Source organism: Lygodium microphyllum, chromosome 14 (assembly GCF_053477565.2).
Source record: "Lygodium microphyllum isolate KBCC chromosome 14, Lygodium_microphyllum_v1.1.10, whole genome shotgun sequence".
Classification (NCBI taxonomy): Eukaryota; Viridiplantae; Streptophyta; class Polypodiopsida; order Schizaeales; family Lygodiaceae; genus Lygodium; species Lygodium microphyllum.
Window position 1 is genome coordinate 64790627 of NC_141148.1, and position 22137 is coordinate 64812763.

At 44.3% G+C, this 22137-nt stretch overlaps 1 protein-coding gene across 5 annotated transcripts in view; it reads right to left on the reverse strand.

Moving 5' to 3' along the window:
* Window positions 1–22137, reverse strand: part of CPSF160 (cleavage and polyadenylation specificity factor 160) — a 172965-nt gene that overhangs the window by 33567 nt on the left and 117261 nt on the right. For all 5 annotated transcript variants that reach the window (XM_087692891.1, XM_087692892.1, XM_087692890.1 and 2 more), the window contains 2 exons: window positions 20764–20858; window positions 19055–19257 (listed from right to left, as the gene is read on the reverse strand). In XM_087692891.1, the coding sequence (XP_087549017.1) occupies window positions 19055–19257; window positions 20764–20858 (298 nt within the window). The remainder of the gene's footprint in view (window positions 1–19054; window positions 19258–20763; window positions 20859–22137) is intronic.

Consider the following 22137-nt stretch of genomic DNA (forward strand, 5'->3'; position numbering starts at 1 on the left):
GTGTTGGTGAGGATAACATGTGAAGGCGCCGGATAGGGGGTATCTAGCCAGGCCATTGAGAATGGCCAACCTGTGTGTTGTGCCCATCTCCACAAGGCCATATCCTGAGATGTCCTCTCCATCTGTAGCTCTGACACATCTTGCTCCTATAGCATCTCCTCAGATACATCAAAATAAGACACCTGACAAGAGGCTATCCTAGCATTAAAGTCTCCTAGTAAGATAACCTCTCCCTCCTTCGAGAACTCCCAAATATCCTCATCCAAAGCCACATATGGTGATTGCCCCTTGGGTGGGGCGTATCGGGACGTCATAGGGGGGAAATAGCATATGGCAACATACAAAGTGTGTTCCTCACCACGCACTCTCACCCACATGTATCTGGCCTGCTCATCTCTGCGGACTACCTGGATCATCTGCTGCAGCTCCTCCCTGAATAATATTGCCACTCCTCCCAACCCACGATTACTGTGGTCTGTGTGTGTCTCCATCCTGCAAGCCGACTCCCACCTATAGCCTGTTGTGGAAGTGTAGTATGTGGTCCCTCATGTGTCTCTAAATAGAACACTATATCTCTCCCTCTGAATGTCTCCTCAAAAGCTCCCACATCCAATCGGAGGGCTCCGTTACAATTCCAGACTGCCACTGCAAGGCTGGTCCCATCAGAGAGAGAGAGAGGGGGAGAGAGAGAGAGAGAGAGATATTTGAGTCTCAACTCTTAAAACTTGAAAGTTGAGTCTTGAAAGTTGAAAGGGAGGGAGACTCGAGAGGCCCGAGGGTTGGGGTAAAGCTGAAAGAGCAAGAGTGAGAGAGAGGGGATGGGGGATGAGAATGGCAAATGCTTTGATAAGTTGCGGGAAAGAGGGGATGGGAGATGAGACTTGAGAATGGCAAATGCTTCGATAGGGTGCGGGAAAGAGGGGATGGGAGGTGAGATTCGAGAATGACAAATCACTAGTCCATTCAAGAATCAAGATCCAAGAGAGGAAGATGAGTATGGTAAGTGCTTGTTGAATTGGTGTGGAAGCATGGAGGAGAGGAGCACCTTTTGTAGATGAGAGAAGGGTCAAAGTTCAAACAGTGAAAGAGGGGTCAATGGTCAAAGAGGGGTTGCCAGCTAGAAGGAATCCAAAGAGGGCTGGGGAGGGGAGTGCATGGCTGGAAAAGGAGGTAGAATGAGGTATCCAAGGCTTCCCACCCCCCAAAAAGTGCCACGCAAGCAGGCGGAGTAAAACCGGGGGGCACAGGAAACGCGTGATGCAAGACGCGAGATGTAAGATGCCTAGGCGAGGTGGCTGAAATAGGCCTCTTTTAACGTACAAATCCGTATGCATACGTACCATATGAATCTGTCAGTACAACGTACGAAGGCAACTATGCATATTTGTCATCTCTGTTGTCACTTGTCCTAAGAGAACTGTCCATGGAGGAGCTAACCTTGTCATCATCCTAACAAAAGGAAGAACCCAAGGGCTCCAAGGGATTTGCAAGAGGGAACCCAACAAGTTTTGCGTTGGACCGATAGGACCAAGCTCCAAGGGGTTTGCAAGAGAGGACCCAACAAGTTTTGCATTGGACCGATAGGACCAAGCTCCAAGGGGTTTGCAAGAGGGGACCCAACAAGTTTTGTGTTGGACCAATAGGACCGAGCTAGAGGAATGTCAAGGAATTTGAAATATAATAAGCACCAGGTTAAGTGGATGAGCCAACTCCAAGTATGCTCGCGGAATGAGCATTCTTAACAGCAGCATAGGTGTGCAATGAAGGAGGAAAGACTGTGTGACCAATAGGGGTGGGAAGTGTGAGGAGAAGGGTGGGTTGGGTAGCAATCAACTCGCCCGAAGACACCACTAACATTGTCGTGGATGATGTTGGGGCAGCAATGGGGTCAAGTGCCTTGGTGGGGTCCACAGTGCTTGTGGAAGTCATGGCAACATTTGCTTCATTGAGGCTTCCCTTCGCTTTTTCTTTTTCTAGTATCATCGTGGATGATGTTGGGGCAGCAATGAGATCAAGTACCTAGGCTGGGTCCACAGCGCTCGTGGAAGTCATGGCAACGTTTGCTTCACTGAGGCTTCCCTTCGCTTTTTCTTTTTCTTTCTTTCTCTTTTCTTTTGCCTTTCTTTTCTTTCTTTCTTTATTTCTTCTTCTTCTTCTTCTTCGTCCTCTTCCTTTTTCATCTTTTTCCATCTTTCTTTCTACTTCTTCTATTGCTTCTCTGCTTTCTTCTCTCTTTCTTCCTTCTTCTTCTTCTTCCTCTTTGCTTTCTCTTTTTTCTTTTTTGGGTGGGACAAAGCCAGGGCAAGGCTGAACAAGGTGGGGTGAATCAAGACAAAGACAAGGGGCAAGGGCAAGACAGACAAAGACAAAGACAAGCCATTTATAGTGGGCCGAGGTGAGGGAGAGGAGACGAGAAGTTCGAAAGAGAAGAAGTTAGAACTTCAATCAATGTTCATATGCAATGGCCACAAAAAATGGGCAAAATTTCAAATTTACGTGCTATCTAGACTTTGCAACAGTCCAATCCTCTGGGCACTGCACGAATGCACGCATCACAACATGGAACCGTACCAAACATTCTGTGCACGCACAGAATGCAATCTTGCTTCTGATCCAAGTGGTTCTTTGTCATTGACTGACCCCCTCCCCCTTTTTCCAAGTTACCCCTTCTTCATTTGTGACTCCCCCCCCCCCCCCCCCCTTCCTCTTCTCCCCTTCCACGCTTGATGGCTCCTTCATCTACTCCCTCGTCATCGAGTGTTTTCACCTCTTCCCCATCTCCTCAGGTTTCCTCTAAGGGAAATTGTGAGCCATCAGAGGGGGAGCCTTCTTCATCAAATGAGAAGGATTTACCTTCCCTTTGTGAGGGGGAAGTCCCTTCCACAAACATGTGCTTTATAGGTAGCGAAGGCCTCTTGATCTCCGTTGCAATCGGCTTGAGCCTATCACCATTCATCAATGGTATTAGCGGCTCAAGCAAGATTCAAGGATTACTGTTGGGCATGGAGCTCATGAATATGGACCACCAAGCTAAGGGGGATGAAACTCCGTTTTTGTGGTGGTGGGGTGGGGGGGGGGGGGGGGGGGGGAGAGAGAGAGAGAGAGATCTATTAACTTCTCTAGAAGGCTAGGATGGCCTATGAGATCATAACCAATACAATTGGTATCATCATCTCTCATCAAAGAAGAAAAACAAAATTATGTCTAGATCTACATGACAAACTGAAATGAGAAATGAAAAATAAGAATAGAGTATAGAGTATCTCTCTCTCAGTCTATGAAATCCACCAAAACTCTACCAGCTTCCTCCAACTGAGTCAGCATAGTAATCTTCGTCTCTAGCGAGCAATTGAGGCACGAATGTGTTGCATATGAGCATGCCTACATTGCCAAGTAGGTACCCTAGGATGTCATGCATAGCGTTGTAGCTCTGTCTACTATGATGCCACCTAATGATGTCCCTCAATGGCACCTATCAATAGGAGATGTAGTCTCTAAGGTGGCAATGGCCAGGGGGTTAGTTGTATTGAAAAGTCTGTAACTACCTTCTAGAGGGGTGGACATGGCTGGGATTGGCTCCAAACCCTGTAACAATGCTACTCTGCACCATTGGAGCTCCTCTAAGAAAAAACCCAAACATCTCTAGCCCTCATAGTCCATCACCCATCTCAATGGTCCAAAGCCCTCCTTAAAGAGGCAATGGTAGCGGCCTTAGATATCATAGTATACAATACATCTACAAATGTAGTGTTCCTCCGTCTCTGGCTCCCATCCGCAAAGTTGGCATATCCTCTCATTTGCTGCAACATGACTCCATCGACCTATCTCAATCATTAGCTGATGTGATGAGGTGCGGATCTATCCAATAGCAACTCGAAGCCCATGAGAGAATTGAGCATCCATATATATCCGCCCCACTATGAAACAATCATGGGAAAGCTGCAAGAAGTAACACTAGTATTGTGCCATCTTCGTGCCTAATGGGAAAGGGGTCTTGGGCCAAGTCCCCTGTGTCTCCACTTTAGTGATGTCTACTCTGATCACTCTATTCAACTCTAAACAGCTAAGACTCAAAGTGGGACAATCAAGGCTATAATCGAAAAGTGGTAATCTATCCACATTCATGCCATGCAAGTTAAGACACGTGCTTATATATGCATACCAACACTATCTATCTCCCTTTGCTACAAGCTGTCTTGAAGACTCCAAAGCCAGCCTAGGGTATCGGTCTTTAGGTAGCTGCTATATCCTCTGGAGGAAAGTGATTGCCTGGAATAGTGCCTCCACTACCATGGGTGTTGCACCCAACTCTGAAGGATGATCTCGTGGTACTAAGGCTTTCTCCCTTATCATACATGGTATCGTCATGACCAACGGTCTCTCCATATATTCCCATCCATCCATGTTGTGCTTCAGGTCCGTTATAGTCAGAGAGGCACGCGTCTAATATGATAAAAGGCTTGGGCCCCAAATGGCTGCTCCATAGAGTAGTGCGGGCATAACTAAAGTGTCAAAGAGCCACAATTTGGTACAGGGCTCCTAGAACTGTATGTGTGCACATTGTCGCTCTAGAGTGCCCAAAGCTACATATGCCCGTGCAAGCCTAGCCTCTAAAGTTTCCTTCCATGAAAACTATGCCCCTTTAAAAGTGGCCCCGAGGTACACATATTATCTAATCATTTCCACAGATTGACCGTCATACATAAAGTGATGCTCTAAGCATGTCATCCAAGCTGTTGAGGTGTTAAAGACCATATTTTTAGTCTTTCCAAGATTAACCTTGAGGCATCTCTCTTCACAAAATACATGCAATGCATCCAGATGTCGCTGAAGCCCCTCAAGTGAATTTGAGATGAGCACAATATCATCCACATATAACAAAATTGGTATCAATGCCCCTACCAAGCTAGCTTCCATTCCACCCAATCTCTATATGTAATTGAAATCTCATCAATGTACAATCCAAACAGCAAAGGAGAGAGCGGACAGCCTTGGTATACACCAACCGTGCTGGACACTGAGTCTATTGTGCCTCCAAGCACTCGAAATCTACATGTCACTATCTCATACAGTGTATAAGATCACCACTCCATATCCCCTATGACCCCAATGGTTTGCAACCTTTGCATGAGTCTTACACATGGTACCGTATCAAAAGCTTTGCGGAATTCCACAAAACAACAATAGATTTTTTGCCTCTCTGATTGTCCCTCCTCAATCAAGGCCCTTAGTCTGAATATATGGTCTGATGTATTGTATCCTTGGCGGAATCCAGCTTGTCCTTCAAACTGTATCCCCTTTGTTTCAGCCCACCAACTCAACTCATGCTCCACAATAGAAGCATATGTCTTCGCTAGCATATGGCCAATCATAATAGTGCGGTAATTGTTGGCGACCAATGGATCTCTGCTCTTAAAAATCGGCACTATTGTGTGGTCAAACCAACCTGCTGGAAACCCCTCACATACAGCTCTATTGAAGATATTTGACAAGATAGGGGCCAATGCATAACATGCATGTGCAAAATGTTCTACCACAAGGCCATCTTGATCATGAACTCTCCCATTCTTTAACCTCCAAATGGCATATCTCACCAAGTTTTTCCGTAAAGAATCCACATTGTGTTGGCCTAGAGTTTGATGGACAGGGAATCTGCTCTTGTGATGGAACATCATACAATGCACTAGCATGTTCATGCCATACCGTAGGTGATGTCAACTAAATTGGGAGTTGTGTACCATGAAATTTTCTCCATGCCTTCTTGCTGTCCCTGCTCAAAAAGAGTTGATACATCTCAGACTCTAGTTTGGCTAGATAATCCCTCTTCTTTTTCCACACAAGACAACAGAAGACATTCCTTGCATGCTTGTGTGTGCATGTCCCTAGTGTAATATCCCTCTGTAGACGGTGTCTACACTCATCATCATACCAAGCAATTTGAGGGGCAATGCATCTGCGTGGTGCAATAGAGCCCATCTTATATGGGAATGCCTCTATAGCTACTGTATGTAAAACCTTCCCTAAAGATTTAGTGACATCCTCCAGTGGTTCATGCTAATCTAGCTGGCTTAAGCCATCTCATATTGTATAACTATAGATATGCAAAGTTTTCTCTAGAAACTCATAGTGTGGAAATGTGTGTACCTGTTGTGTGCATGTTTCCTGTATTTGACCACATGTTAGGGTGAATTTTAGGATTGCATGGTCGGCTGCCATACCGATCAGCTTGTCAAATATCTCAAAATGCTTAATTTCAAGAATTAATCCTAGCGAACCCATTATGTAGTCCACAATGCTAGCTCCCTTCCTATTGTTCCAGCAAGTGAAAGCAACCACTCGCGGCCATCTCGATAAGCCATTGAATATAGCTAATCTATGAGCACTTCCTAATGCTAGCAAATGGGGTCCATATGATGTCATCTCCTTATCTTTAGATGTCCTATCAATCTCTTATCTTGAGATGCCCTAGTTCATCCAATGCCAATTCCTCAAACAAATCATGTTAAGTATCATAAAAGGATGACTTCTCACTTCTTGTTCGAGCATTAAAGTCTCCCATTAGTAGTATGTCCCCAAACCCTACATATCTCATAATGTCCTCATGTAGAATGTCAAATGGTGATCCCTCCCCAAGGGCAAATGTTGAATTGGCAAGTGGGAAGTAACATGTTGCAACATATAGATCTCTCGAGTGCCCTATCCTCACTCTTACCCACATATATCTAGCATGCATATCTCGTGACACCACATGAATCATGACTTTGAGGCTCTCACAATAAAGAATAGCCACCCCACCTAACCCTCTAGTTCCCCCTCACCTACGAGGCTGAGGCGTGTAAACACTCTCCCATTTGTATCCCACAACATCTGGTAATCTAGAACTTATACATTGGTGTGTTTCTATATACATATCTATATCAGTCCCACGGAAAGTATCCTCAAAATAACCTGCATCAAGTCCCATTGAACCATTACAATTCCAAAGGGACATCCTTAATGTCTCATAGGCAACGCACCGTCATTGTGACCTTCGTTTTGCTATGATTACTCTGCCATCTCTATAAACAGCATACTTGCCTTCTTTACATGCCTCCAACACCATTGGCATGCTAGCCCTTCTATGCTTTAATTGTGCGGGTGTGAGATCCTCATCAAGATAAACCTTTTCTCCTTTCAAAGGCTTTCTTTTTGAGAGGAAAACCCTCTTATTATCCACGTCCTCAAATTTCAGCATGAGGATCCAACCTCTTTTGTCACTTGAATCACCTACCCTCCAAGCATCCATAATGCGTCTCATTCACACCCATTTTAGCACAAAGTGTTTTAGCATCCTCTAGAGGGGTTTCTTTTTCAGCCCATCAACCACAAGAACACGTAATGCACGGAGTTTACTTTTTGCTTCCTCTTCTAGTGTTGCGTTCATCATTTCTACTTTGTTCTAAGGCATCTCTTTGTTTCTTTTGACTACCTCAATCCACTGTGCATTTTCTTTCATTGTATGCTCGACATTTTCTACTTTCTTCTGAGTCCCCCTCTTCCGCATTCACCCATGTGTGCATCTCCTTTTTTAAACTTTCCACCTCTTTCTTTAATTCCGAGATGCAGCTCGCATTGTTGTTTGTGCATCCATCATTGACTTGTGTGTCGCTAATTCTTTCTTACATGCCTCTAACTGCCTTTTTTAGTTAAGCAATCTCAAGATCCTTGACTGCTATGCATACATTTGTATTAGATTTCAATGCATCCATACCTACTTTCCAAGCATCACTTACTTTGTCCAAGTTATTTGTCATATCTACAAGTTAGCCTTGATTTCTTTGTATTTTGCATCATTCTAGCCATTAATGCATGACTTCCTGTTTGCATCTATTAGCAGCACTTAGCTTCCTTTTGAATGTCTCCTGCAATTTGTCATATATGTCTTTCTGCTTTGTATCCATGATATTCTTCATTTTTTGTTGCATGTTGCCCCACACCTTCATACATGCTTTCAGGTTTGCATCCATTTTAGCATTTAATTCCTTTCCCCATGTTTCATGCATTGCATTCACATCACTTGATATCTTGTCAATCATTGGTATACATATTGCTGCAAAATTATGTTGAGCAACTTTAAAACCCATTGGCTCGCCTTTGTTAGAATGTTTGGAGATCAAGCTACATGCATTCAGATTGAAACATTGCAATGCTTCATTTGTTACCAAAGGTTTCCTTCCCCTAGACTTTGTAGCTTCAAGCAATGGAGGCCCATTCTTTGCTATGGGAACCTTGTATAAAATCTTCTCTAAGATCATTGCTAATAGGCTACAAAAACTCTTTCCAAATTTGATCCACCCAATGCTAAAGCCTCTCACTTGCAAGTTGTCATGATTCAATTGGATATTGAAAAGGCTTTTGATCATGTTAGTTGGTCCTTTCTTCAACAATTGATGACTACTATGGATTTTGGTCCTCACTGTTGAGAAACCCTTCACTCTTCACCCGCAGTTTGCGTTTTTGCGTTTTGCGTTTAGGGTTTGCAACCCCAAAAAGGGGTGCCATCCTAGACTCACTGTGCCTATTTATAGGCCACTCTCTCATTCATTCCTCACGGCTGATTCATTCAGCGTTTTTAGTCTTTCTCTCTCCTCACCTGTGTTTTTCTACTGGTTGCAACCTCTTCTTGCTGGTCGCATCCTCCTCCCACTCGCAGCTCACTTCCAGCCCTTCCACTACCCTCCCACCCCTTGAGACAGACATTGCGGTTCGTGCTTCACACTCTCCTCACACCCCTTGAGGCAGACATTGCGGTTCGTAGTTCATGGTGGCTAACCTCTTCCTTCTTCAGCAAGGCACGCTAGTATCCATAGCTTCTTTACCAACAGATGAGCAAACTACTGGGTGCTCCTACTGTGGCATTACCAAACACACCACCGATACTTGCCAACTTCAACCTTTGCTCCACACCCCCCCGGAGTATATGTGTCTTCCACCAAGCACTCCTTGTGCCACCTCTCCTTTCTGGGCCACAGAGATCGTTCTGCATCGGCTATCAAAGTAATATGCTCAAGGCAATAAGACGCATCTGATACGCACTAAGTCCGTTCGAGCACATGGAGGATTGATTGGCGCTACGACCTCTTGGAGATCGTCCCAATGCCAGCGGCAATCTTCTCCCACTTATTTTCAGTTACAGTAGCTTCCATGACCTATGGCTCTGCAGTCCGCTCCACCGAGAGACAGTGATTGTTTGATACCGTCTCCTCGTCAGTCCGCTCCTTCGAGAGACAATGGTGCTCGACTCCTTCCTCTTCTTCGGCTACCCGGTCCGCTCCACTGAGAGACAACGACTGTTGCCCACCTCTTGCTCATTCTAAGCCGCACCCTTCCCCACCCTCAACTACTCAGGTTTGAGAGGCTACCTCTGGGAGCTCTTCGGCACCCCAGATACTTTCTTCGGCACGACCAACGGCACTTCCTTCATCATTAGACATTTCGGAGTCCGTGATCCATGAGTTTTTGGATTCCCTATCTACTTCAAAGGGGATTCAGAGGAGGATGTTATTTCTTTGCCCTCATAGGGGGCATCTACTTCTTCGACTTTAGCGGAGGCCCCTCCACCTCCCACCTCAGAGGGGGAACCTACTCCACATGAAGTTCTTCACCCATCCTCTACTTTCTTAGGGTCGTTGTCTTTGACCAATCATCTCTTCTACTAATACCTAGGATCTTCAGGTACCACCTAGATCGAGACCTTCGAGGTTCATCCGCGACTTGGTGACGATGCCTTCGTATTCCTTCCAGCATGGATGCACGGAGCCGGTGGCTTCTCTCCCGAGGTTGAGTTTCGGATTCTCCAATTCACTCTATCTATTGTTCTTTACTATAGGTTCCTTTTGCGGTGGAAATCTTGGATCTTAGGAATCCTCTACATCTTCTTGTCTTGGTCACTTGGTCAGCATGAAGCTACCTCCCAAGATTGAGTACAAGCATATCCTTATGGTTCTCAACACCACACAAAGTCCGACATTCCTCCTATGCATTGCATGATTTCATCATCTATGTACTAGGGCACTTGGGTAAGTGAACAATTTCCACACGGGGGACACTGTCCAAGTGGCACCTGCTACATGAGCATTCTTTAGCATGTAGCATTGCATCTCCACCTCACTCTTCTCTTGTTTCCCTTTTTGGGCCTAGGAGGGGATGTTGAGAAACCCTTCACTCTTCACCCGCAGTTTGCCTTTTTGTGTTTTGCGTTTAGGGTTTGCAGCCCCAAAAAGGGGCACCATCCTAGACTAATTGTGCCTATTTATAGGCCACTCTCTCATTCATTCCTCACGGCTGATTCATTCAATCCGTCACCTCTTCTCTCCGGCCTCTCCACTACCCTCACACCCCTTCAGGAGGACATTGCAGTTCGTGGTTCATGGTTGTCTTCATCATCTTCCTTGTTCTACGACACCCTTATTCCCTTGTATCACATTCACTCCATAATTCGGAACTTCATCATTCCATTCATCAGAGTTTCTTCTCTCTTCTCTTCTCTTCTCCATGTTTGCCGAGTTCACTCCGTGTTCCTTCCCGCCAATCCTACCGTCTCGCTGGTACGTCATCTTTTGACACTCACATGACATCTCTCTCTTTCATACCATCAGTTGCATGACATCTCTCATTGATACCATCAATTGTGATGCAATAGCATGTTGTCATGTGGTTACAGGTTTGGTGAAGAGAAACCATACGAAATATCATTTATACAAAGATAGAAGGCACGGAGTCTTTACAAGGTTTTCTAGAAACAAAACGAATCTTTACGATAGTCCAAGTATCCAGTATTAGGTTCTCATGACTTGATGAGATATTTGGGTGGATTTAAATAAATATAAGGACTTATTTTGAGTGATACAAGCCTTGCAAGTCGAAATACATCAAAAAGTGACATGTTTACAAAAAAGCTGCATTTTCAGCTATTCTAGGAGGATTTTCGCAAGTCTTCCAACAATGCCTTGTCCATCAGGTTTGTTTGCTTCAATTTGAGTATCTGGATGACTTGATTCTCAGTTGGTATGACAAAGTTATGGTCGAAAGAAGTTACACCTAAACACACGGCCTACAGAAAAAATATGAATTCAAAAAAACCATTGAAGTAAATAGGGAGAAAACTAATAGATTCTCATAGACGCATGCATGCTACAAATCTGGGGTAAATCTAGGACTATTATACTGCTGTTATATAGGGATTTGGAGGGCTGAAATGGTTCCGGGTGTGTTTTGCACACATACCAAGCTGTTTTGGCAAAGGAGAATAGTGTTTGTACATAGAGATCATTGTATTGTTATAGCAAAGTCTTTTGGGCTGCAAAGTCCAAGCTATCAACTTGGAAAGAGTTTTGTCTAAGCTATCGCCTTAGATGCAAAATTCTCAATCTACGAGAAATTTGTATAAATTCTTCTAGAGTAATAGAGTTTGCAATTGTTTGTCCCTTGAGTTCTATAGGATATTCTATGTTCCTATTTCCAATGTTTCGTTCTTCCATCTATCTTGTCTATTTCCTTGAAGCCTAGCGGTTTTCGACCTGACACTTTCACCCCTCCAACATTTGGTGAACCCAACATGAAAGGCCTACCTCAAAGCCTACAAGATAGGAGAACCAGCTGAAGATAAAGTTGTTGCCATAACAACAAATATTAGAGATTTCATGAGGACTTATGAGTCGATTAAACATTAACAGACTGTTATCAAGGCTCTGCAAGAAGTGATTTTAGAGACGAAAGAAGTTTGACACCAAAAATATTTCCAAGTTTCTTCACTTCTATGCAGAGAAACTAGAGCTCGCTAGTGTATCAACAGAAGATATGCCAATATATTTTACTAGATTTGTTTCTCATCAAATTTGGAGTAGCATAGAGTCCATTTACACAAATTATGGAAATACATGGTTTCAAGAGAGCCCTAAAAGAGGAGTATTTCATAGAGGATGCCAACACAATTATCAAGCAAACTTTCCTAGAGTGGGTTCACAAACCTACAAAGGGCCTTTCTGCTCCAAAGCTTCAAAGAGAGTTTAAGGTGAAGTTTGATCAGTTGAACAATATAGAGCAATTATCTTTGCTTATAGAGAAAATTCTTTTGTTTTACAGGTTGCAGACCCTCTGCTACAACTCGAGCTAGAGAAGGTATTAGAGGTTAACACTACAAAGCAGGGTATAAAGACTAACTCGAGCTAGAGAAGGTATTAGACGTTAACACTACAAAGCAGGGTATAAAGACTAAGCAAAAGACATGCAAGATGATGTATCTAAACTAGTGAAAAGACAAAAGAAGAAGGTATCTATTGGCACCCGGTCAGTCACGTGTATCAGAGCCAAAAATTATGTGGGATTTACAAATAAATTTGCTAAGCTGGAAGAGTCGAGGAAAGAGTTTTGTCTGAGCTATCACCTTGGACGCAAAGTTCTCAGCTTAAGAGAAATTATACAACTATACAAAGTCTTATAAAGTAATACAAGTTTGCAATTTTTTGTTCATTGAGTTCTATAGGATATTCTGTGCTCTTATTTCCAAAATTCCTTTCTTCTATCTATCTTTTCTATTTTCTTGAACCCAGTGCTTTTAAGACTAGAACTTTTACCCAGGTGGGCGCTCTCTCTCTCTCTCTTTTTTTTTCGTAAATCTCTCTCTCTCTCTCTCTCTCTCTCTCTCTCTCTCTCTCTCTCTCTCTCTCTCTCTCTGGTCTCATAGGCCAACTTGGCCTGTTGTAGACGTTAATATAACTTTCTTTTTTCGTAAAGTTAATATAACTTTCTTTTTTTTCGTAAAAGGTAATTGTATTAATTACGAAAAAAAGATACAAGATTACATGATTACATGATTACAAGAGACACGAGGGCCCTAGGCCAACGTGTGGGAAATCCCCGTACTAATGCACGGGGAAGGTTACACCAATCATGGCAACGACCCAGAGGCAATTGCCATATGCCAGGGAAGCAAATCCTCCTGAGGGAGCAAGTCGGAGTGCCGGATGAGATCTATCTGCCAATGCAAGAGCCCTTTAAGCTTGGCAATATGTCTCGGTACATTAGAGGCTGAATCAAAGAGAAAAGCATTGAGCGTGGTCCAAATGTGCCAGCATCCCCAGTATCTGAAAAAGTGAAATAAGATCTTCATATGTAACTGTGGCGGTGTGGGGTACTTTGGGCGCACAAAAACCCAATCGAAAGGAGTTAGTGAGGACCCCACCACTACGCGCCAGATTTGCGACAAGAGTGACCAGATATTCTTGGCGAGCGGGCAAGAAAGAAATCGATGTCGGGCCGATTCCACAGTAGTGGTACAGAAGAAACAATTGCCATTCGAGATTCTACGCTTGGAAAGGGCCGAGGCAAGAGGAAGACCACCAATCATTACCTGCCAAAGAAAGACCTTGCATTTGAAAGGTGCCCTATTCAGCCAGCCCTCCATCACCGTTGCCTGCCACCATGACTGCGATTTCCGCAGTCCCCAAACAATATTAGCTTTCACACCCAGCCATTGCTGATCTTGAATGAGAAGATGATACACCTGATTAGTAGAGGCCTTTTCCAGACTCAACCGGCCTGCAAGGTCCTAGTCCTGCCAAGGACGATCCACAGCCAGGGCAGGAAAGGGTTGCCTACCCTGAAGCTCCGACAAAAGCTGTTCCCATAAACCACGGTATCCGCGCGGGATCCTGAAAAGTCTCCTAGTAGTCCGAAAGGATGCGAAGACATTGCGAGTGGCAAGGGTAGCATCCGCAATCGAAGTCACACCTAAACGGGCCATGCGGTTAAATCTCGGTCTGAGCTGATGTTTGTCTTCCCATGAAAGTAATCTCGATACTGCCAACAATTCCAGCTGAAAGGAGTTGGTCTGCAAGCGGTCCCCCACTGGATGCCAACGAGCCTTTTGGAGCACCACTTTCCAAGAGCCGACCAAGTGCAGTAACAGAGAGAAAGAGGGACTAGAAAATCGAGAGTCAGCATTAAGGACATGCCACCAGGAGGCCCGAAGTCGTGTATTACCATGGCGTAGCCCGCCGTCCTCAAGAAAATAACGGGCTATAATGGTCCACGGGTGATGATCCACACACATGGCACGAAAAAGAGACCAACGAAGAGCCAGCATACGAGTTTCTGCATCCAAAATAGCTCCACCACCCATGCGTTTAGGGGTACATGTATATGACCATGAAATCCACGAAATACCTGCCTGCAGTGAATCCTTATTCCATAGCATGAAACGAATGGGATGAGTGAGAGCCTTCAAAGTAGTAGGCGTCCACGGCAGCAATGGCAGGAAATACGTTAGCATTGGTAGCATAATTGTCTGAGCCACTTTGAGGCGGACATGGAATGGCCACGCTTGCGACTTCCAATACATAAACTTCGCCGCCAGTTTTTGTGAAATCCACTCCAGTAGTTCCTTTGGCCGTACATCCACCCCCAATGGGTATCCAAGATGCCTGACAATGGAGCCACGGGAAACCACCTGGCCCTGCCAGCCTAATGACTGTAAATCAGGCTCTGTGCAACTGAGTATGGCTAATTTAAAGGCATTGATGCGAAGACCAGAGGCCTGACCAAAGAGCGTCCAAACATCTAATGCCTTTCGAATGTTGTCCCTGTCCGCCCGCAAAATCATAAAGGTGTCATCAGCCAAAGATTGGCTAATGAAGTGCTGCCCCAAAGGAAGAGACAATCCTGCCAGCTGAGCAGAAGCCGCCATTGAGGATAACATTGAAAGGACCGGGTGAGTCGCCAGGGCAAAGAAGAGAGGACTCAAAGGGCAACCCTGTCTGACCGAGCGTGCAAGGACAAATGGCTTTGTAACCCCACCATTGAGCATAACTCTTGAAGAAGCCGCAACACTAATGGTGTAGATCAATCGGGACATCCGAGTACCAAAACCCATAGCAGACATGAGATCTGCAATGAAAGACTAGTCCACATAGTCAAAAGCCTTTTCCAAGTCCAATTGAATCAATACCACTTCCTGACTGGAGTGCCGCGCATAGTCAATAGCCATTTGCACATTTAAGATATTATGCAGAATGTTGCGGCCCTTAATGAAACCGTATTGGAGAGGATGCACAATAGCTGGAAGGTGCTTGTGAAGCCGATTCGCCAACACTTTGGAGAAGATTTTATACATCGAGCCCATTAAAGAAATTGGTCTCCAGTGTTGCAGCATTGACGGCGAAGGGACCTTTGGAATCAGTTTGATAAGGCCTTCTTTCCATGAGGAAGGCATGACCCCTGTTTCCCAAACCTGCTGAAACATAACCGCCAATGGCTTCACCAGCTGCGTGGCCGAGTTCTCAAAGAATTCATTAGTGAGACCATCCCAACCAGGACTTTGATCCTTAGGCAGGTGTAACAAAACATCCATAACCTCCTCCTTGCAAATATCCGCCTCCAAAGTGGCTTGCATATCAAGTGGAACCTGCTGGAGGACCAGATGATAGAAGACCGAGCGGGCATGCGTAACCTGGCTAGAAGGCGAGGGAGAAGAACCAAGAAGTTCCATAAAATAATTTCTGCACATATTGACAATGGTGTGCGGATCAGTGACCATGCGACCTTTCGAATCCTGGAGTCTAGTCATATTTTCGCGAGCAGGAGAAGCATGCAAGGCGCGAAAGAACTTATGAGACTGGCAGGCACTATCTTGCAATGTGTCATTCAAGTTTTGCAGCTTGACCTGCTGATAAGATTTCAACTGAAACACTTGAATAAGATGGGCCAAACGCATCTCCAGTGAAAGCAGAAAATCATCATCTGGGGTATCTACGAGCAACGAACGGACCAAAGCCAGTAAGTCCTCTGTTGCATGTCGACGTCGCCCACAAAGAGAGGCATGATGGATCCCATACTGCCGAGTAACCCGCTGCACATTAGAGAGCAGCCGTGCAAATGAAGCCAAGCCCTCAGAGGCGAAGTCCAATAAGAACCTCTCAATCAATTGCTGCATATAGCCCTGAAAAATTGGATGCTTCAAATAAGAGGAGTTGAAACGTAAAGGGAGCCTATCCAACAACTGCATAAAAGGTGCAATAGGTTGTGCTCGCATCTCAAACTGGAGGGGAAAATGGTCCGACAATGCATATTGCTGCAAGACCTTCATTTCCAGCATCTCGGGAAGAAAATCATCCCCCTGCATGATATACATTCGGTCCAACCGCGACCAAGTAGTTGCATATTGTACGGAATGAAAAGTAAACCATGAAAAAGAAGGGTGAAGCCACGACCAAAGATCTTGCTTAAGTATACGCAAAGCAAAGGAATTCCACACCCGGCTTTCCGACGCATCCATTACCGAATGCCCTGACGTGGACTGAGAAGAGTCAACACACATATTGAAATCTCCCATCAAAAACCCCCTTCGGCCAAGTGACATCGAGCCCTGCAAAGTCAACCAAAGATCGCGTCGAGATGCGGGATCATTCGGAGCATAGAGGCCCAGCAACCATAGAATCTCTCCTTCAAATAAGACTTCGATTACCAGAAAGTGGCCCTGCACATCATTTTTAACAAGAACAGGCTGGTATTTCTCATGGACAATCATCAGCACACCCGAATAGTGCGTAACATGTGTCCCTGCATAAAACAGGCGGAATCCATGACAATCCACAACTTTTCCTGCTTCACCGTGACTTTTGTGCTCAATTGCACACAATACATCCCACTGGTTCTCATGCAAGCTTATGGCGAGAGCAAATGCCTCGCACATTCCACGTGGCTATCTTCATATATCTTCAAAAAAAGGAAGTCAGGAACGAGGCGCCTGTTGCCTCAATTTCACCTTTTCCGCGAGAGCATCCAAGACACCCTCATCCAGAAAATCAGCCAATACTGCAAGCGAATTCTGGCGACCTGCTTTAGAGATAGAAGGAAAATCCGTTGCCTTGGGAGTGGGGCGAGGATAACGCCAATCCCAGGGTGTAATCACATTACCTTTTATATCAAACGCCAGCTTAGCAGGTGGGCCCTTGGGACCGTCTGTATAGACTTTCCTTGTAGACTGATTACGGGGGGCAGACGGGGCCATAGTACGCGCAGCATGCTGTGAAGTGAACATTTCTTTCCTGCGCATATACGTGCGCACGGAATCCTGTGAAGCATTAGGCCCAGGATCTGCCAAGCCTGCATCCAACTTTTTACCTTTTTTTTGACGTGCCTCAATCCAATCAGTGCTACGGGAATCCAAACCCAGGACCTATTGTTTGCCTTTATCCACGACATTAGGTGGCTGAAGGGCCTCCTATGCCGGGGCATCAAGCACCATGTCATCCTTAGGCCGCACAACATGCGCATCCTCGGAAGACGGTTGTCTTTCGGGGCATTCGGCCATAAAATGCCCCAATTTACCACGTGAAAAGCAGTGTCCTGCAAAGTTGCCCCATTTCAAGTGAAAATGCAAAGGATGCATGCCAGAACAATTGAGGCGAAGCCACATAGGCCTTTTCCTGGGAACCTGTCCTTGCAATCAGATTTCTCTGTCCTTGCAGATGCCTGTATGCAAGCCTTTTGACCGCAGGTCTAAGCCTGTAAGTCTGGGGGCCTGCAGAAGGGCGCACAGGGACTGTGCTGAAGTCTGGGCTGCTCGCACAACAGGTCTGTACCTGACTGGCAGTGAGAAGGCTGTTCATACAGGGGCAGGGCAGAACTGCACTGGCGTAAGGCCGTCTGCTGCAATCGATTTGTCTCTCCTCAGCAAAGTCGTCCCTGCAGATTCACAGTAGGGTCGCAGCAGATCTGGAGGTCCCGTAACAGCAAAAGCCAGATACCCAGAACGGCAGGCAGTTCATGTAGGGATGCAGGGACCACGAACAGGGAAGAAACGCTGAAATCGTGCCCTAAATCAGGGCAATTAGGCAGCGCTCATCTCCACACAGGCTACACACAGAGCACGACAGCACACGGGTCGCCATCGACGGGTCGCCATCATCGCGTCGTTTTTTCTCTCTCAATATAACTTTCTCTCTCTCTCTCTCTCTCTCTCTCTCTCTCTCTCTCTCTCTCCTTTTTTTTTTTTTTGTTTTTTTTAATTCTCTCCCTACTAGATAAGTTAGCTACAGATGGTGAGATCACTGGATTGACTCTTCTCTCTTAGGGCTAAGAGGTCCGATTTGGATCACACTATAGCTATTTGGAGGCTGGTGGACCTATATATCAATGCACAGAAATCCACTCTGATCAATTGTACAGAGAGTGATATGCATGCCTTGGTTTAGCATGGAGGGATTCTTGAGGAGAGATAACTAGACACTTGGAATATTCCATCGGGGTGGATGTGGCTACTTATGATTTGCTTGATTGGATGGCTCCTCATATTCATGATTGCACAAACAATCATGATAAAAATGATCTCTTATTTCTTGTCTTTGCTTCCTTGGAAACAGAAGTCGTTGCTAAAGTTGGTGCAGCTCATCCACTTTATGCTTCTTGTCAAAACAGTCATAGGTTTGCTGGGTATGGAATGCAGTCATAACATGCAAACTCTGTTGTAAGGTTGTGAAAGACCGCCACAATACTGAATCCATTTGGCAAGAGAACTTAATATTTGAAGCTCTAAAATGCAAGGAGGTCCATTTTTTTGGCTTGGCTTTACTGACATTATTGTCATAGGAAATAAGGATATCACCTAAAAGGGGCTTAGAAGTTCCATGGATGATCATGTTACAAAAAGGATTCCATCAACAAATTTCAACATCCAGATTAAGTTGATACATTCCTTAATGGGATTGAGGGCTGGCACACAGAGTCATGTTACAAAAAGACTTACACAGATTCAAGATTCCAATGAGGATTAAAATGTACATTTCTCTACCAACCTGTAAGGATTAACACATACATTTCTCTTCTTATTTTCTTCAATACAAATTCTAAACATCTAAAAGTAAGTCTAAAAACTGATAAAGAGACAAAATATCTATGGAAAATTAGTAGATAGTGTTTGATTCTACTTCAGCAAAATTTTGACTGGAAAGCTATCATTATGGATGAACATCAAGCAAGCTCATGAACAATTACTCTTATCAAGGTCACAACTTACCTCCAGTCACAAGTTGCACTGTCCCATCTGTCATCTTTAAGAGGACATACGGATCAACAATAGAAGCATAGGCCACACAAATGCTCTCTGATTTTCCACTTGCATCTGCATTTGAAGAAGGAACTTCTATCCGCAGCTCTTGGGTCATATATGCTCCATCTAAAAGCCTTACACCTCGTGAATACACCTGCACAACCCGACGTCTGCACATGTAGAGATAAACACACAGAAAAGTTTAAAATGCTACAAACTCACCTTAATAAACCAATACCTCTTACACATTTCAGTAAATAGAAGAGTTATAGAGTTGCTAAGCTACCATTTCAATTTTTTGTAAGACAAGACTTGTCTTATTTTGATGATCTTCTTGGTAGCAGGCCTATTTTTAAATAAAGTCTTGGTTAGTTTTACAAAGACCACTTCCTTTGATTCACCAACAAGGACAGGTCACTCTGCAGCAATGGCTGGCTATCCACAAGGCCAATGCTATTCAAATAGCCCTTGGAAGTTAGAGTCCTCACACCACCTCGTTGCAGAGAAGGGATGATATGAGCAACTAATGCCAGATATAGACCATCCAATGCCCGGAACAAATAAAGAAGCAATATCATTACAGATGTCCCAAAAAGGGACTTCAAGTAGTTCAGAGCCTTCTTCAACTCTCTTATGTAATCAACTTCCAAAACAGCAATAGGTGGAGCTTCAGCACCTTAGATTTGCCTACCTATTTCATCAAAAAGCAAGCAAGCTAGACCACCTCAATCATTCCCTAGCCAAAGGGCAGTCACCACCTCCTTCATACTGTGCCAGACAAAAACACCAGCAGCAGAGCAAAGACCTTCCAGAATTACCACACGGAGTTGTCACATACTGTGCCCATGCATTAATGCACAGCAGATACCATCAAGGGACCCAAACCATAGCCATCAAGAGTTCCGGATTAAAGAACTAGACTGATACCATCCCCTTTCTACCATACCACATAATCCAATGCAGCAATAGCTTCCACAAGTAAAGACAAATCCATCAATGTAAAGCTGTCTTCTAAGTCCTCAGACCGACTTTCCTTTTGAAGTTAAATACAACTCAAGCTTACCCTTTTAAACTTTTTAATAAATAATCCAAAACAAGATAGACACCCGTCTTCTGTCCTTTTTTAATTTTCACTTGAGCAGAATGTTATACTTGTCTTAATATATATCGTCAAAATCCATGTAATATGCCCATCAAAAATGCAATTTCTTGCGACAACTGTTTTCGTAACACAGTTTTCAGAGCTAGATACTCACATTTAAAGAGTTCCTTTAAACCTCAATATGTAATTTTGATAAGCCTCATATGTTTGAATCTCAATACACGTGGTTGGTGAATATTATTGCTTTGTGAAAAGTTGGCATGACAAAGATTACTTTGAAGATAGCCTGCTTTGATTCCGTATAACTAGCTCCTAAGAATTCCTCAAACATTGCCAGTCCTAGGAGCATCATTTGTCAGAAACATTCAATCAATTGCAATATCTAGCACCAGTTATTACATCTCGCAAAGAGCAAGAAAGTTTCACATGAATGATGTGAAGATCTTTAATTAAAAATAGACCCGAAGGTTCACAAGGCCTTAGGAAAGAAAAGAGAAGCTAAGGCTTTGTGCTCTGAAGAATGCAAGCTGTAAATCTACAGAAATGTTCAGTTGTAGACAAAAAGAAGTAATACCTACTGAACAGATTTCCTGCTATGATTGTTGCTCCCTCAGTGTAATAATCAACAGTCTCAGTCACTTCACCTAGTGTTTCCCCTGTCTCAAGAACCTGTAGGTATAAGAATTCAAATTAGCTTTGCTTGAACTAGATATTTAGACATCTTACAATAAAGCATTAGCATCAACTAAAAATTGTGCATATGTGCATACGCCCCCCTGTGTGTGTGTGTGGAGGGGCGTATGGAGAAGAAAGAAAGAAAGAAAGAAAGATATATTAGCGTCTGCATAAGGCCAATGTGCCCCATGAGACAATCCAAAGTACATCCATGTGTAATATCATCTCATCAGTAAAAGGAAGATGACACATAAGAGTAGCAAGTGGACTATGAAACAATGCCTAAAATAAATGTACAATGAGACAATGCTAGAGTAACATGAATGCCTAGTGTTGTCTCATCCATAGAATGAAAAGGCCTAATCTAACACTATTACACTGTTAAGAGATTATAAGTTGTAGTTGATCTCAAAATCTGCACATGATGTCACCTATGATGTGGTCCCTAGCCACTTGACTGATATGCCTGGTGGTGAGTCTCATATGTCTCATAATGATGGCTCTAATCCAACAATGGTATGGCCTCCTCAATCATGGTCCTACTAGACAAGGTGGTTATGCTCGAGGAAGTAAAATGGCTCTAACTACAATGACTCCACGGCGTGGAATGGAAGGTTTCTAGCAGGGGGGGGTCTATCTCTGATAGACAAGTATTGTTTGTAGGATTCTATGGGAAAAAGTTTCTCACTACTCTCTCTATGGGTCCCTCTAGGTGAGCTGGCCTCCTATCTTGCAATAGTATTGTGATGTGTCTCTTGAGCTCCGAGAGGAAGAGACCACACATCTCTTTGTCAAAAGATGACGTACCAGAAAGACAATAGGGTTTGCGAGGAGGAACACAGAGTGAACTCGGGAAACATTGAGAAGAGAAGAGAAGAGAGAAGAAACTCTGATGAATGAAATGATGAAGATTTGAATCATGGAGTGAATGTGATACAAGGGAACAAGGGTGTCGTAGCACAAGGAAGACGATGAAGACAACTACGAACCACAAACCACAATGTCCTCCTGAAGGGGCATGAGGGTAGTGAAGAGGCTGCAGAGAAGAGGTGACGGACTGAATGAATCATCTATGAAGAATGAGTGACAGGGGCAGCCTATAAATAGGCAAGAGACTGTCTAGGGTGGCGCCCGGAGGGAGGACACCGGCTGTCTAGGGTGGCACCCCACTATGGGCGCCCAACCCCTTTTTGGGGCTGTCCACTGTGAAACCCTAAACGCAAAATGCAAACCTAAATGTAAAATGCAAAACGCAAAATTGTGGGTGAAGGGT